This window comes from Bufo gargarizans, chromosome 7 (assembly GCF_014858855.1).
Source record: "Bufo gargarizans isolate SCDJY-AF-19 chromosome 7, ASM1485885v1, whole genome shotgun sequence".
Taxonomy (NCBI): Eukaryota; Metazoa; Chordata; class Amphibia; order Anura; family Bufonidae; genus Bufo; species Bufo gargarizans.
In genome coordinates this window covers 191,450,212-191,468,277 of record NC_058086.1, presented here as the reverse complement: position 1 = coordinate 191,468,277, position 18,066 = coordinate 191,450,212, and the positions used below count along the sequence as shown (strand labels likewise).

The window sequence follows — 18,066 nt, the reverse complement described above, 5'->3', positions numbered from 1 at the left end:
AGAGCGGCAGGTTGGCCATCCCTGGCCTAGACAAAATCAAAGCTTTGGACAGTGGTTAGCTGAGGGGGCATTTAGAGGTGTTCCTTGTAAGTCCAAACGGGAGCTGGAGGTGGAGAGCAGCAGGGACCCATGCAGCGTCAGAACGACAGAAAGGGGGAAATCGGTAAAGGGTGAGTATCTCATGTTTTAAGCCCCTCTGATCCTGTTGCAAACAACATTTTTTTTCTTTAGTTGGAACATCCCTTTAACAACAGATGTATGCTCACGTTATCTACCATCACTTCTAGTTTTTGTATCACTCTAGCAATTTTTTTTTATCTCCGTTATCAAAGACAGACAATATAAGGAAATATATTGACAACACCACAGAGGTTTTTTTTAGATTAAGAGGCAGCAGAACTGTTCTGGGCATTGTGAATTTAACACCACTGCTATTCAACCTTTAATGAATGACGACGGAGAGCCAAGGTGCATATACAATTTATGTTCCCAAGTCTCAACAGGGTCGGTGGAGCCAATGCTGCTTTAATAGAGGTCACTGGGGAGCCGAGGAATTTAATTGTACACGTAATGCAGCGTCTCTGAATTCCTGTATAAAATTGGATGTCTGTTTCTGGGTTTGATGTAGATGTTTTTCTTCTCAGCAGCTCATCAATTAGCAGCTTCGGGAGATGTTATCAGGTGCTGATGGAGAATCCATTCTGCACCGGCAGGTGACAAGGTAAAATCAAGGGGTTAAGGCTGGCAATTCATACGGCTTTGTACCGTAGTCTGTAGAATAATTGAAGTTACAAAGTCACTTTGCTAAAGTAAAATATAAAGAAAACTCAACAGGGAGAAGAAGAAAAAAAAGGAGTACCTGACTGGATATCCAACCACGCACTACCCATCAAAACCCACATTCAGATTCTGCAGTTAAAAGGGTTCTCCGGATTTTAGTGAAAACCTTCCTGTGTGCTGAGCTTTGGAGTGAAGATAGTATGCTTGGTACTTAACCATCTTCTGCTCACCTCTTGTCTGGAGGTGGTCCTGAGTCTTAATGTTTAGCTGCATAGACAGTATGTAGATGAACAGGAAGACCAAGGAACACACCAAGTCAGAACCTGAGCAAAAGAGCTCACAGCCAGTTTAAGCACATCGGAGATGGCGGCATGACAAAGTGACAAGTATTCTATCTTCCCTCCACAGCTTAGCACACAAAGAGGAACCCCTTTAAATTTAAATTTCTGTCTCTGTTGTTCACTAAGGTAGCTGCTTAGGAACTCCAGCCAGGATCAGAGTGGCAAACACTCTGTGGAGTCACTCATGTTCAGTATAAGCGCTGGAACTATGTATAGACATGCGGGAAGGCAAGGTGGCTTCTACTGGAGGTTGAACTGAAGGACACGACCACTATGTTACAGTTAAGAGTTAAACCAAGTTATAAACCCCAAGTACCCCAGCATTCAGAGCTAACAGAGGGTCTCATATTTGAGAAATACATAAATTAGCCACAGCAGAGAACGACTACAAAGATCTCCCTTCCTGGAGGACCTATCATGTCCATGCATAGCATGGACCACTCATTGATTTCAGTGGGAACAATGTAATGCTTCATTCCCCCAGCGGTGGAGCTGTAGAAAATTCAACTCTTACTGTAGATTACAGCTGAATGCTGGGGATCTGCGTGTGGGACAAACTGAGTAACTCATTTTTGAGTGACTCTTCCAAAGAAGAGATTACAAAAAGGAGGACAACCCTTTAAAAACTTTTTATAATCATCTCTGTGACGTACATTTACAGTGACTCTGTTGTTTACTGCTCAAGGACTAATGTTCTAATGCAGGGACAGGGCCATCTTTAATATTGATTGGACCCTGGGCAAAAATTTACTTGGGCCCCCTGGATCCCGCCTTTCCACACCTTAGCAGGCAATTACGCCCTCCACCACAACACGCACACAAAACATCCACACATCTGGTAGAGTACAGTGAATAACTGTAAATACTTCCAGTTGTGAAGACTCCAGCGGCTCAGGATCAGTGCTCTGGGCAGCTGGGCTCAGGCTGGAAGTGGGCACCGCTCTGCAGGAAGGAGACCAGGGCTCGGCTCACCCTAGTGTTACAGTGCACCCCACAGTATGCAGTATAGCACCCTATAGTATACAGCACCACACAGTATGCAGTATAGCACCCCACACTATACAGTACCCCACAGTATATAGTAGAGCAGTATGGCACCCCACAGTATACAACACCTCACAGTATACAGTAGAGCAGTATAGCACCTCACCGTATACACGATACAGCACCCCACACTATACAGCCCCCCACACTATACAGTACAGCAGAATAGCATTTCACAATATACAGCCCCCATAGTATACAGCCCCCCACAGTATACAGTACAGCAGTATAGCACTCCACAATATACAGCACCCACAGTATACAGCCCCCACACTATACAGTACAGCAGTATAGCACTCCACAATATACAGCACCCACAGTTTACAGTATACAGTACAGCAGTATAGCACTCCACAATATACAGCACCCACAGTATACAGGCCCCCACACTATACAGTAGTTTACAGTATATTAGCATAAAAGCCCCTGTCACCTTTTTCTGATGTAATCTTCACAAAAAAAGCTCCACAGTTAAGGCAAACTTCTACAGCAACACTCCTGGTAGGACCTTTGATGACCTCATAGCCATGTGACCAGTAATATTGCTAGGTTACTGGTCACATGGTGATAGTCATCTAAGGTCCTAGAGAATCACAGCTCTCACAGTATGCTGCCTGGAGTGCCGGCAGGCATGGCAGCACCCCTTGTGTAGCTGACAGCCTGACACCCGGGGCAGTGGGCTCAAGAGGCAGCTGCCTTGGGCCCCCAAGGAGCAACTGGGCCCGGGGCAGCTGCCCCTTTTTAAGGACGGCACTGTGCCTGGATGCTTATCTGCAGCCCTCCAGCTGTCGACAAACTACATCTCCCAGTATGCCCTAATTAGCTGTAGGCTGCCCAGGCATGCCGGGAGTTGTAGTTTTGCAACAACTGGAGGACCACAGGTTGGCCGTCCCTGTTCTAATGCATTATGGTTTACTGCTAAATGTATCAAATATTTCATAGCTAAGGTTGTCCAAATGTGAATTGTGATGCTACGTATGCACTTTCAGTGGTATAAATGGTTAAAGTGGGTTATCTATGCACCATGTATCTGAAAAGGCTGTATACGGGCAGTAAGTAGTTAACGGTCAGGCCTTAGTAATAGCTGCAGAGTGGTGGGATGGCCCCACTTTTCCCTGACTAAAGGGTTCTTCGTAAGCGAGCCAGAAGTAAAGATGTGCTGGAGAGTTCTTACTAATCAGGCTATGAGCTCACGCACACGACTTTTGACTTTTTGCAGAAGGTTGAGGACCAATTAAAAGGGACAGTGCGTGGACAAGAAAGACAGGAAAGGTAATACATGCATATGGTGTAGACTTCATGGAACGTGGTTTGAGTAATATTTCTTTTGGCGCCTGCCACACTACTGAGACGGGTCGGCCATCCTTTTCTAGGCCTGCACCGTGCATTTTGGGCACTGCAGAGAAATATTTAAGAGTGTTTTTATGTTTTTGGTCATTTGGCTAAAATTGCTTGTATCTATAAAAAGAGACTCGGGGAGAACCACCACAGTAGCAATACCCTATACATTGGGCTCTTGGGAAAGGCCTACTGCATGATATAACTGTGACCGGATATCTAACCCTAACCCCCATCATCATCAGTAGATGAAAGACTATATTTTGCTATAACCAAGCCAGCCTGGTCATTGGTCTCCGTGACTTGCACCCTGCTGCCTCAAAACCCAGGGTGTGCCCCAAGGGGAGGAAGGGTTGCACCCCTCCAAGCAACTGCATGCCTGGCCTGGGACAGCGCTGGAGCAGGGTTTGCTACCGTGAGGACTACACCCTTACTGCTACTGGCACCACTCCCATCCTCTCCTGCACATTTGGTACATGCAGAGTCTTTCCTATAGACTTCAAGAGTCAAAGAGGCCATTCGGTATAGAGATTCGGCATCTTTCCTAGACTCCTGAAGAAACCAGAATAGTTCTACACACGATGCATCTTCCTCAATACTGTGATTTAAGGCTACAATGGTCACCTTTCGGCTTTATCAGAATCATACATAACTAATAAACCACCTAATATTTTAGGTACTTAAAGTGATAGTGGAGTTTTAGCAAATAAGTCATTCTTTGCATAATTCCTTCGCCCCTCTAGTAAATCAAGGTGTTTATGCAGTGCTAATGTGTTTACATCCAGAACGGATATTTAGAGAACACACAGCTGCAGCTGTTAAGATACCGGGACGAGAACGTAGCAAGAGCTTTGCCGCCCAATCCGTAACAAGTTATGAATCTGACAGATCTGCTACCCCAAGCTCAGAAATCAGAGTCCCTTCCACAAATCACTGCTCAGAGCCCATCACTCGCTGTTTGATTTCCCTCCATGTGAAATATGAACGCGGAGATACAAGAATATGGCTGATTTACCTCTTCCCCAGAAATTGAACGACGCTATCAAATCAAGCTCTTAAATGCAAATGACTCCAGTATGGTAATGAAGAGCGAGCCTGTATCCGGAAAGCTCCAAGCCACTTTATTACTCCTCGTCTACCTGTAATTTATACAGTTGCCATCGGTTGTTTAGGTTATTTGGGACCGACTTACCCCTTTATTAAAATGCCTCCCCCCCCCTCCCTCTCCCGCCTGTAATGCACATCTGTCTACAAAGTAAATTTCCATCTATTATTTCTGCTATAATAACACTACGAGCACTGACAGTATACAGCCTCCAGCTAGTGGCATATGGCGCAATTTGCATGTTTAACAACACAAATACTCGCGGGTTTAGGTGAGACCGTGAAATATCAACATTTCTCATTAGGAATGGAATGCAGAAGAGGTGACGGGATGTTTACTGGGTTCCCAACCCTTGTTTTATCAAAGAAAAAAATAATAAATAAATAAAAATCACTTCCTCATATGTGGAACTGGAGGAGTTGCATCAGAACTAGCACAAAGGAAAAGTGGATTTGCCCATATGAGGGTGGACTCAGTTTTTGTTCTGGTGTTTTTGACAACTTTTGCAGTGTTTGTCACATTTTTTTTACTAAAACAATAAAAAAAAAAACATCTCCAGATGTTAGATGTAAGTCTATGGCAGGGATCAGCAAAATTCGGTGCTCCAGCTGTTCTGAAACTACAGCTCCCAGAATCCTCTTTTCACTTCTATGAGAGTTCCAAAAACAGCCAAGTGTGCATGCTGGGAGTTGTAGTTTCACAGCAGCTGGAATGCCGAAGGTGGCTGACCTCTGGTCTATGGGAATTGGGTAATACTGTACACATTTTTTAGTGGTTTCATTTTGTTTGTTTTTTTACTTGCTGTGACTTTTTTGGGTCAATGTCTTTTTCCCCCGGGTGTTTTCTCACAGGGGGATGGAGTGCCATGTTTGCGTGGTTTCCTCTGGGTTCTTTGATCATATTATAGAACATACGAAAGGGAATCTCTCACCAGGAGACTCACTGATAGACCAGGCACAATGTCTTGTAGGGCTAGCCCAGCTGAATGGAATGATACCCTTCACTTAGTTACCGGTTACTTCATTCTGGAGAAAAAGCTCTTTTAATCCGTATGCAAATAAGCAATTACAATGTACCTAAATGTTCAAATAAACTTTATTGAAACCTATTCTAAATGGCCTAAAATGAATTTTTGTAACTTTATTATTATTATTTTTTACTTTTCCTAGCAAAAAAGGCACCTGAAGTTCAATCTGTACCTGCACATCTATGCCAGGCTATAGCATAGCAGAAAGGCAGGAGCAGAGATGTGTGCTCTGGCCTGTACAGCGCTTGCTGGGCCCCGTAGTGGAATCTGTACGCCCATACAATGCTGACATATCAGCGGTGTACGAGTGTACGGATTGCAAAGCACTGTAGGCACCTGAAATTCAAGTGCCTATTTTCCAAGGAATTTTTTTTTTTAAATAATAAAATTTCACACAATAAGATGCACTTTTTTACCCCCAAAAGTGGAAGAAAATGTCAGTGTGTCTTATAGTGTGAATACTAATAAGCGCTTCCATTATGGAAGAGCTCATTAGTACAGAAGGATCGAGGAGCAATCAATAGAGTACTCAATGCTCCCTGGTCTTTATACGTAAGAAAAGTTAATTTTCGGTAATTTAGAATAGGTATTTGAACATTTAAAGTATAACTGTCGTATTTTTTTTTTGGGGGGGGGGGGGGGGGGGGAGTATTGGATTGTGGTGATTAATATCTCCTTGGTGGCTTGGTGGCCCTATTTCAACTTTTCACTGTGTATTCAATTACCCCTTAATTCCACATCTTTGTTCTCTGTACTGCCTACTTTTACCTGTGCTTAAAATAGGGTTGCTAGGCAGGGTCCGTCTATGTGTTGGAGGACGCAGAAGCACGCTGCGTGCTAGGTCACATTACTGACAGCCAGGGACTGTAAGTAAATGATTAAAGCCAGGTCCTCCCCAGCAGCTGATAACAGTGCCTGGGCTGTGTCCACTTCTCCCTGTCCCTGCGCTTGGCAGACGCTCCCTCACTCAGCAGACTGGGACAATGCAGAGTTGAAGCAGCGCAGAGCAGGGAAGGGAGATCTGCCGTCTGCTCAGTGTATAAATGAAAGCAACATGTGGTAAGAGGACCCCTCTGTGCTGCAGAAGATTAACCCTTTAGGGGAGAGGGCTCTGGTTACTGACACTTTTGGGGGGCTATTGTTACTGGCTAGTGAGGGCAGGCGGGATTAGCCTCAGGGTGAGGGCAGTGGCGGCCATCTTAACTGAATAGTGAAATTGCAGTTTTATGCAGACTAGTTGCTGAGGGCTGAATCTTATTAAATATGGGGTAAGTCAGTCTAATAGTAACTGATTCTGGAATATCATGTTATTAGTAACTACATATATGAAAATTGAAATTAGGGTCTAAGTGTGACAGTTATCCTTTAAGTACACTTTATGTGCACTAAAGGTGGGCCCAAGACACTGTGTGCACCTTTGCTCCTCCTGCTTCCTCCGGCAGCGCCTTCTTTTCCTTCTTGATTGACAGAGCCAGGTTCCTGCATAGTCATCTCGCCTGATCCTGTCAATCAAGAAGGAGAGGAAGGGGTTGTCAGAAGAAGCAGGAGGAGCAAGGGTGCACAGTGACTTGGACCCCTCCCTTGGTGCACTTATTGCTTATTTGCATATGGATTAAAAGTAAGTTTTCTCCAGAATGAAGCAACTGATTGGTAAGTGAAAGGTGTCCACTGTCATTACATTCAGCTGAACTAACACTACATGACAAAAAGACATTGTGCCTAGCTTAAACCTTGAATTCCCTGGTGACTGGCTCCCTTTATTTCTATAACAAAATTTGTCGTAGAGAAACCTCTTCAGAGAAAATACCATGTTAGTACTGGGAGAGTGTAGGCAAAATGAGCAATTTGAAAGGTAGTAAACTTGCCTAATATCCCTGCCTGCTTAAAAAGGCACAAAAAACTACCGTATGTAAAGTGGGCTGCAAAAAAATAAAATAAAAAATAATCTAACAAAGGCCTCAAATCACAGCTGACTGAGCAGAATGACATGTTAGAAGACATCGCCTCTACTCCCAATCCCCCCAAAAAAGTTGACATTTAAATTAGTTTTGAAAATTTGAATGCGGAACACTTTAGACGCACGTTATACATTACCCTGGCACAAAGTCAAGAAGTATTACATCAAAACTGAAAATACTATTCTTAAATCTGAGGAAATTCTGCCTTCAGGCCTGAAGAAATCTAAAGGGAAAGAACTTCAAAGCTAAATCTGCATGATAACCATGATGTGATCTATGGATGAAGTCCACTGCATGAATAATGTTCATATTAGCCCGACCACCTTCGTTAAACTAAAAATGAACTTGTTTAATGGTTTAAATTTTTTTTATTTTTTAGATGGAGGTACTAGAGCTGAGGAACCTCCATGGGCAACAAAAATTTTCTTTTAGGCATTTTTTTATTTTAGAAATCTGCCCCATTTTTCTAGGGTTGGTAAAACAAAGTAGGGCAAATAAGAGCTGTTATACATGACTGTTCAAAGAATCCAATGATCTTTTTTGTATGCTGGTTGACCCAAGAGACCACCACCAATCGATGTTCAGCACCATTCCCCCAGTGCCATGTTGACCCCTATTTCCCCATCTACAGCACAATGCTCCCAACCTCTGATCCACCTGAGGTGCACGCATTCATAACTCCCATGGGCTAGAATTTAAAAACCGAAGACATCTCTCAAGTCAATATCCTACTCCATATGACAGCCAGCAACTATTTCGGAGACCACTTTTCTGATGATATGTAAGTGTCCCAGACTCGCATCTATCGCACATTTATGGCATATGCTGTACCATAAATGTGTTTAGTGGAGAAACCACTTTAACATTTTGAAGATTTATGCTATTTAGACTTCTAAAACTCAGTCTAGAACACAGCACATAGCCTAATAAATGAGTTGTAGAAGGTCTTACCTCCAGTAGACCAGCACAGCGATGAGTAGGACCAGGCAGAAGAAAGTCAAGGCAGAGACGACCATTAAGGGAACGATCCATTCCATCTTGGAAGAGCGACTGTCCATGCTTGTGTTATCTGATAAACAAATTTACAATAAAAGATTTTACAAACCAGGTCGGCCATCGATCGTCACCTGTCACGTACCTAAGAAGCAGACATCTATGACATATACACTGTGTACAGAAAACACAACTCCAAAACATGTAAGACCCTAATACACTAAATGTACAAACCAAATTTTCCTAAAGGGAAGCTGTCAACTCCCCCAGAGCCCTATTAAGTGCACTACATGAATAACACTGCAGTCCCTGATTTCGAATAACTATTTCATATGTCAATGTCCATACTCACCCTCATTCCCCCGCTGTGTGTCTGCAAACCGGTGCTGGAATACATCGCGAGGACTGATACAGATTTTGCAACTGATTTGTTCATGCCATAAAATTATGGTCCATGTGGTGCACCCCAACAATTGTTTTTATTTTTACTGTTCCTATCATGGGTCCATGCCTGGACCCATCGAAGACCATATTGTTATTTGCAAAAGTTCCCTTGTTTTTTCCAGTACCATATTGTTAGATTGGACCTGATGTTAGGTTCTTCTTCAGGGTGAGCCATTGATCTAGCTGGAATATTCCAAACTTGCATCTAGAACCTTCATCGGGGGTTCAGTTCACCTTTCCAGTATTTTTAAAGGCAAAAATAATGCTGTCAAATCTACCATTATCCACAATGGACCTCAATGGGGCTGGTGAAGGTTTGCCGGTATCTGCTTGGACATTGATACAAAGTTGTCATGGTTGTGTTATAAACTTGCCTTTTTTCATTTAGTTTTTTTTACATATGTCCACAAATATATCCATTTACTCAAACATTCAGATTTATATCTGACATTTTGACTTTTGCATATTTGAAACGCCAAGTCAGCTGTACAAAATATAGGAGCACAGGGCAGGAGAGAGGCCTCATTCATTACACTGCTGAGCCGACATTCCCTGGTGTTATAATTCACCTCAGTGGCATTTATGAATGGGGAACTCAATTATCACCCCGTTATGTATTGCTGGTGGACTAATTACGGAAAGTTGCCAGGTGTCACAAAGCAAGACTGCAGAATCAACTATAACAGAACCAACGGAGGTAATACAGGAAAACACTGGACTGAGAAGCAGAAAGGGAGACACGGGGAAGGCAAAACTGATAGCACAGCAGGGGTTTATTTTGTTTGCAGATCTAGGCCAGTTATCAGCAGCCACAGATCCTGCCCTTTAAAAGACAAGGCTCACAGAGGGCTAATCAGTCAAATGCATGGGGATTGTGTGAAATTTCCACCGAGGCGAAAGCTGACTTTTAGACATGTCTAAGAATTAATGAGAATTGAATGATCTAATTTAACACGACGTAGCTGTGTGTGATCATCATCACATGGATATGGCATGAGGTCTCTTGAAACAAAAAAAAAGTGCTATATACAACTGAGCAGTAGCTCACGGTGACCTGTTTTGTGCATTTTTGTAGGGCAGACACGAAGACCTTTACAACGAAAGAGCCAAACCCAATGCATAACCACTTTGTGGAATACAAAGCCAATACTTTAAATTCCTCATGCAGTACCTGTAGATAAGCCAGGGCGTGGACTTCTACTTTGGCACCAGCCCCCAAGGAACCAAGTACAGAAAGAGGTCTCACTAGGCAAGAGATATCTACTTTTACATGGATGTCTATACTATGTGTGGTGTAGGATTAAAATTGTCTGAATCTACCCCTGCACAACCTGCAGCCCACGATGCCATTGTTTAAGGCCCTCAACAATCTGGTCAGACATGCTTGTATGTTGGTCGCTCACATGTTGCACTGTGTTGCTGTCTTTGGGATTGAAATATGTTGGCAGAATGGAGGGGGTCTATTGAGCCCTGTGTGGAGTAGATGAGTGGTGGCCATGCATGCATGTGTCCATCGTCATTGTACTTTATGTGAGTAGTCAAGCACTCTTCTCCTTCACAAACTCATATAAAGGACAATGGACAGAGATCCACTTTCTGGAGATCAAACCATTTGGATCGAAGGGGACCCCATTCTCCCCATAGGTGGGAGTTCTGGTGGTGGAATTGGAACCTGTCAGACATTTATAGCATACCCCTGGACTGAACAATATGTATATGGTAGATAGGTCTGCACTGTGGTCATCTTATACCATTTTAGAAGATAAATTATTCAAATTCAACCATTATAAAGGACATGCCTGAAAGATGGCTAGTCTCATAAAACAGCTAATCTATTTCATTTCTTAACATCTGGCAAAATGCTCTATGGTCAATGATAATTCCAGATCAGTAAGGAAACAAGTGTAGCTCTCATTTTTGCACCCTACTTGATTTATCTGAGAATTAAGGAGCCTGAAAAGCAGATTGTGGGTCCCGTTTTAGGTCTTGGTCTATTGATTACTCAATTTTTCTTGCACACAAAAACATCAACAAGTAAAGCCACAATAATTTTGAATGTAACATATAGAACTGGCAAATCAAAACATATTAGATTGTACAACACATTTAGAACAGTAGGCGATTCAGACGGCAATACAAAATTATGTAGCTGGCTGCACGGACACCATTAAATAGCTAATCTATAGTAGTAGATATCAAGGAGAGCAAAAGACACAAAAGTTAGACAAATAAAAAAGTAATTAAAAAAAACAAAAAAAAAACGAATACAATTTAGTGACATTAATGACACACCAAGCATGTGGCAAAGAACATTGTACATCAATAATTTACTATATTCCTTCATCTTGCACTGCAGTGTCCAAAGACCATTTTCATAATACACCTCATATTTTGGAGGTGGGTCTGTGGTTAGCACGGAGGCCATGGGCTTGAATGCAACCAAGTTATTTGAAGCGTTTGAAGCGTTTGTGGTGGCAGAGGCATACCTTGAGACTCCAGGATTCCAATGCAAAATTAGTAAAAGGCCCGCCCACTTATGTGCCATTTCTAATACTGGTCTCATATGTGGTGGTAGAAAGGTCTTCAGGCTCCTCAAGGACCAGAGCCAGAAAAAGACTGCTACATCCCTGTGTGATCATCCTCTGGTTAATTTTGTTTTCTCCTACACCTAAAAACAGTTGCATGCCCTGTAGTTTATAGGTGACCAGTTACTCCAAAGTAGGTTTTAGATGGCCATATTGTGGATGCATTGTAAGATCATGTCCACGAGAGCCGCCGTATTATGAACATCTGAAATGACCCTGGAATGAATGGTCACCTTGAGGCTGGACTCTAGGATGCGTGTGCTCGAAATATAGGAACTAGATTGTGAAACCATGAGGGCAAAGATGTTATCTGAGTAATTACGTTTTGTAACCAAAAATATTGAGTTTATATACATACTACAGGAAGAAAAATGGTATTAAAAAAAACACCTACTGATTTAGGAAATGTCAGAAAATTACATTTTTGAAAATCAAAAGCCTTAAAAAATAAAGAAAAACTGCGCCTTGTACTCATTTTTATAACGTTCTAATGCAAGTGAGTTTATTAGTGTTAATAAACAAGGCAGTAAAATTTTGACACGCCATCATTAATGTGTAAATGTATATTTAAATCCAATGCTAACAATATTTCGGCAAGCAGAATATAAGACACTAAATAATAGCCTATGGAGGAGGATGATCGAGAAAAGAGAAAGTGACTGCTGTTAAATGCGTGATCATAAAAATGCCAGACTTGTAAATTCCTCTAAGAATTTACCAAGGCATCCCATTGATACAAGATGCATATTTGTCTTGGGGCAAGGGTGCAGCACAAGTGAAGAAGAACTCCACCTTGCAGGACAGGTTTCTTATTCTTGAGGATTTTTTAAAGGAACAAAACTCCTAAATTATTGGTAAAGGGGAAATTTACCCAAGGCAGGCACATTTGACTATCATCACTAAGCTTTTTGTAGACCTCACTACTGCCACTTGAATTACCAGTGATTGGACTGATTAATATGTCAGAAGATTCCATTAGGGGAATAGGCCTTTAAAAGAAAAAAAATATTAAAATGCCATGGAAAGCAAGGAAAACAAAGCTGATCTGTGGCCAAGTCAAGCTTAATCTTTTGCTAAAAGTACAGATGACCAGACTAAAGCTTAATTTACCATACAATGAGAAGGCTTGAAACACTGGAAAGAAATGTGCTTTGAAAGGTTGGATGGAAAAGAGAAAAAGTGTTCCCAAAACAAGGGATGGACAAGTTATTACCAAGGTTTTCCTTGATAATAACAGTGGTTTGCAAGGGTTATGGAAGCAGGACCTGGAGCCATCAGCTGATTGCCCTGGGGGGGCACATGTTAAAAAGATTTATCTCTGATGAAGCAACACCTTTAAAAGGGGTTCTCTTGGATTTTCATATTGATGGCTTATCCTCAGTATAGGTCTTAAATAAGAGATCAGCAGGGGTCTGACTCCAGACACCCTGCCGATCAGCTGTTTGAGGAAGCTGCGGCGCTCAGCAGAATTCTAGTGAGCTCCGCGGCCTCCTCACAGCTTACCAAGCACGGGGTGGTCCACTGGAAAGCGGCTCTCCTTGGTATTGTAGCTCAACTAGATTCACATGAATTGCAGTGAGCTGCACCAAGGCCATGAGAACGATAAATGTGATGTCACATGGCCTTGGAAGAAGCCTAAGCGTTTACGAAGTGCCACAGCCTCTGCATACAGCTGATCAGCAGGGATACCGGGAGTTAGACCCCTGCCAATCTAATATTGATGAACTATCCTGAGGATAGGCCATCAATGTTAATATCCAGGAGAACCCCTTTAAAAGGAACACTCTGTGCAAAGATGACACACTGCTTTATGCCCAGTGCAGGACACAACATTACGATTATCTCTTGGGTGTTCTTTGTCACTACCCCCTATAGACACTGCCCTAGCCATAACACAATGCATCAGTTCTGCCCGGAGTGTTCCGATAATTGTTTTAGCTAGGCAGACTAGCTGGCAAGTAAATTAGCTCACCTATGCAGCACAGAATTACATAGTATCCTTTATATAGCTGTGGTTAAATGAAATATATTAAATCCCTTTGGTACACGATAGGTCCAGTTGCATAGGAACCGACTTGCCATAGCATATTTATGATGGAAAGAAACTAGATAAGGTAGAAGTCTATGTGAAGACAAGGAGAACATGAACTTTTTTGCAGATGATGCCATAGTCAGAGTCAAGGTAGAGAGGAGAAACAGAGTCAAAGCTCTAGACACCCATATCTTATGTCCCAGTTCAGACACATGGTTACATTTTCTTATATCAGAGATTGTAGTAATGACCAATGATTGGTGGCTTCATATTGGCATATTTGAGGTGGTATACTTGGAGGCCAAGACCTAGACCACTGGTTACTGGTGACCTACTGTATCTTCAGATACCAACAAGTTGTGTGCTGGTTGTTTTACTGTAATTTTGTGATGATCAAGTAAGAAAAACTGCATTGGGCTTTATGACATTACAAGTCAAATATCTCTAGTTGGGGTTCTCAGAGAGTTGGGCAAAGCCCAGTGTATTACTGATTAGCTAATGGGTGGTGGAGTTTTTATGACCATCTCTACTTTAAAGTAGAGTTTTTGGAATTTAAGACCATTTTGGTAGGTACCAAGGGCACAGACATTATGGAGGCAGCGGATACAATGGACATGTGCCTCACAAAGAGAAAGACCCTAGATCAGATAGGGTCTGTCTCCCTTCTCCATGAGCGTTATGGACCTCTACAGGCACCACATGGGATACTAAGGAGTTGGATGGGTGGTCTTCTCTACTACAAAAGATTGGAAAGTTTATAGCCAACAAGAGCAGAATGGGAAGGTGGCATGAACCAGATCCCCATTGACATTTTTTGCTAGGGGCCCCTCTGTCCTCCAGATAGCAGTATGGAAAGTGTGTGCAGGATGATTCAGCAGGATGAGCCTGAAGGCCAAATGTGAAAAGATGGGGTGATGATGCTTGAAATGAACAAGCATTAAGCAGATGAAAGAGTATTAAGACCTTTATTAATTAACCTCAATATGTTACAATACAGAGTTCACTGAATATAGAAATTTCTTACAAGTTCATCATTGGTAGCGATAAAATTCTAAGGAACAGTTTCATTACTACACATTTAGAACAATTTATACAGTTTTTACACTTATTTCATTTTATTCCTGTCCTAGGCCAAGATCTGTAGTCAAGTCAGATGTGGTATGTGATATCTTTGGTCAATCGGGTGTACAAGACCATGATATAGTACTGGTAAAATATACAAATATAGCAGCACATCTGCATTATATTGTATAGAAGAAGGTTTGATGACTATAATGGTGGATGGCCAGCCTTCACGGTCAGATGACCCCTCATGGCTGTGTGTACTAACATTCTGGTAGCTTATTTTTTCATAGGCTACCAAGAAGAAAATACTGCAGTTCTCCATTTATAACTAGCACAGGTGGCAAACTAAATAGCATTGGTAAGGATACAGGTACATTGCACTCATTTAGGAAAAATGCTTAAAGGGGTTTTTCAGGCTCCTGACATTGATAACCTATTCTCAGGATAGGACAATAATATGCGATCGGTGAGGGTCCGATACCCCACAACCCCTCCAGTCTGCTGTTCCCTTCAGCTTCTGTCGCTTGTTCTAGCACTGTGAATGGAGAGGGAGGGAACCACAGCTCCGTTCAAGGTGTAGTGCCCCTGCTGGGTTACTGCAGCTCCGCTCCCAATGAAGTAAATGGGAGCGGAGCTGCAGTAACCCAGCACAGCCACTAGACCTTGAACAGAGCTGTGGTTCCCTCTCCATTCACAGTGCTAGTTTCAGAACCGGGGGCTGCAGGGAACAGCTGGTTGGCAGGGGTGCAGGACGTCGGACCCTCACCAATACCATATTCATGACCTATCCCAAGAATAGGTCACCAATATAAGGAGCCTGGAAAACCCCTTCAAAAGAAAGGATGGTTTTTTTATTTTCTTTCCTAAGAAACAACACCGCACTTGTCCAAAGGCTAAGCCTGGCATTGTGACTCAGCCCATTTATATAAATGGGGCTGGACTGCAATACCAGACATGACCAATGAGCAAGGGTGACATTGTTTCTGGGGAGGAAAAAACATAAAAAATATTTCAAAAGAAGAATTCACATCAATGTGCAGAAAAAATACACAATAAATACATTTAATATAAATATTGTTGTCCTACTCCCAAAATGAAGCCCTATTCCTCTTCATGCCTCATTAACATTGCCACAATGATTGGGGGTGGAGGTGGTAGGGTCAATGTATCCAAAAGTTAATCAGGTTGTCTTAGATTAGAAATAAAACTTGTCACACTTATCCCATCCCATGAGTGTTACAACTCAGCCTCATTTACTTGAAAGGAACTGAACTGCCATACCAGATACATCCCATGGTCAGGAGAGGCGCTGTTTTAGAGGGGCAAAAAAATAAAAAGAGGAAAAGATCTACCAAAAAAAAGGGGGCAAAAAAGGAAAAATTTAAAACCATCCTAGAATTTTTGGACTGGATTAAGATTGTTTGGAATTGTTTTTTTTTACCACATACTGTATATTCAGCAGAAGTTACTACTATGGCCAGCTGATTGGGAAGGCCCACACAATTTTCAGGTGGAATATGCAACAAAATTAGAATTTTAATAATAATAATACAGATATCAATAAGAGGAGACCCATAGTACATCATGAAACATGTCAATCTTGTCATAATAACTGAAGTCAACATAGGGTTATTAGTACAGAGAGGCACATACTTTGCCATTGTTACAGGACTCCATCAGATAAAATAATTCGGTACTGACCTATAATCTGTAATAATGGCTATGCCAAGTATATGTTATCAGAACACTACATGCCTAGTGTAGGTCCTCGGGGGCAGTGCATGTTTTCTTTGAATCCCTACTGCCATGCTCCACCCCCTAGGAACATGCACTAGCGACTTTCAACCTCCAGCTGTTGAAAAACTACAGCCCCTAAAAGTAAGCTATGCTGGGAGTGGCAATTATTCAACAGCTGGAGAGTCACAGGTTAGAGACCACTGCCCTATATCTACTATATATTCCAGTAGAAAATAATTTTAAGATGACAAACTTTATGCCAATCATGATTTGAGCGACTACCCAGGAAGGCTCAGCTATAGAGATTCATCATTAAAATAAAGAGATATATATGAATCCAATCACAAAATATAAACACAGAATATTACAAAAAAAAGATGCCAGAAATAATTAGTTGTTATATTATGGACAACATAGTTGAGATTTGCATGGAGTAGAAATGAGTACCGTAATAAGCAAATTTGATCGTTTTTTTGCATGTTTAAAGTTGAATACCGATAAAAAAAATAAAAAAGAAGGAATTAACTTGACATAGGTAACTTGCTGATGGGTAACGGGTAAAAAAACTCACAGGGATAAACGTGCTGAAAAATAAGCACGGTTTACTCCTTGTTGGACAGGTAAGGCTCTTGCACACAAACTTATTTTATTTCTGTGTCCATTCCTTTTTTTGTCTACCGTATCCGGAACCATTCACATTAATGGGTCCACAATTTTTTTTTAAGTTACTCCGTGTGCATTCCGTTTTCGTATGTGTTTTCCGCATAACAATAGAACATGTCCTATTATTTTCCGCATTACGGACAAGGATAGTACTGTTCTATGAAGGGCCAGCTGTTCCGTTCTGCCAAATACGGAATGCACACGGATGTCATCCTTTTTTTGCGGATCTGTTTTTTTGCTGACCGCAAAATACATATGGTCATGTGCAAGAGGCCTAAGTGTGAGGTGTTATAATAGTGACTCTGTGTTTCAGGAACAAACCGAACACCACCTGCAATAAAGAATATACCATTACGTACACGTCAGCTCCCACGTTGCTGCTTCGGTTGTCCCGGCAAAGCACAGTTTACCCGGCTGCTGCAGCCAATCAACATCTGACTGCTGCAGCCAATCACTGGCCTCAGCAGTTTACCAAAGAGGCCAGTGATTGGCTGCAGGAGTCACATGTTGTCCAAACTGGAGCAACAGCGCAGGATCTATTCTTTACTGCAGGCAGACCACACGTGCTGTCCAGTTTCCTTCTTCAACAGGACAACCCTTTTATTTTAAATATGTGAATTTCTTTTGTTTCTTTTTTGTATGTCAAAATGTAAGAGAATTAAATATTCGATTTGGTCAATTTTTTATTGAGGAAAATGGTCCAATAGGACATGTCTGAGTGGTAGAAGTATATGAACCTCTAGTATTAGCAGATACTATGAAGGTGAAATTAGAGTCAGGTGTCTTCTATCAATGACAATCGGGTGTGAGTGGGCGACCTGATTTATTTAGTCTGATCTTCATAACGCGTTTGTGGAAGTCAATCATGACATGAACAAAAGAGGATCTCTGAGAACATTAGAAGAGTTGTTCAGGTTCATCAGGTTGGAAAAGGTTACAAAACCATCGCTAAAG

The 18,066-nt window shown here is 41.9% G+C and overlaps 1 protein-coding gene across 2 annotated transcripts in view; it reads right to left on the bottom strand.

Moving 5' to 3' along the window:
* Positions 1 to 18,066, bottom strand: part of PTPRG (protein tyrosine phosphatase receptor type G) — a 470,827-nt gene that overhangs the window by 93,685 nt on the left and 359,076 nt on the right. For both annotated transcript variants that reach the window (XM_044300597.1, XM_044300598.1), the window contains one exon: positions 8,545 to 8,662. In XM_044300597.1, coding sequence (XP_044156532.1) covers positions 8,545 to 8,662 — 118 coding nt within the window. The remainder of the gene's footprint in view (positions 1 to 8,544; positions 8,663 to 18,066) is intronic.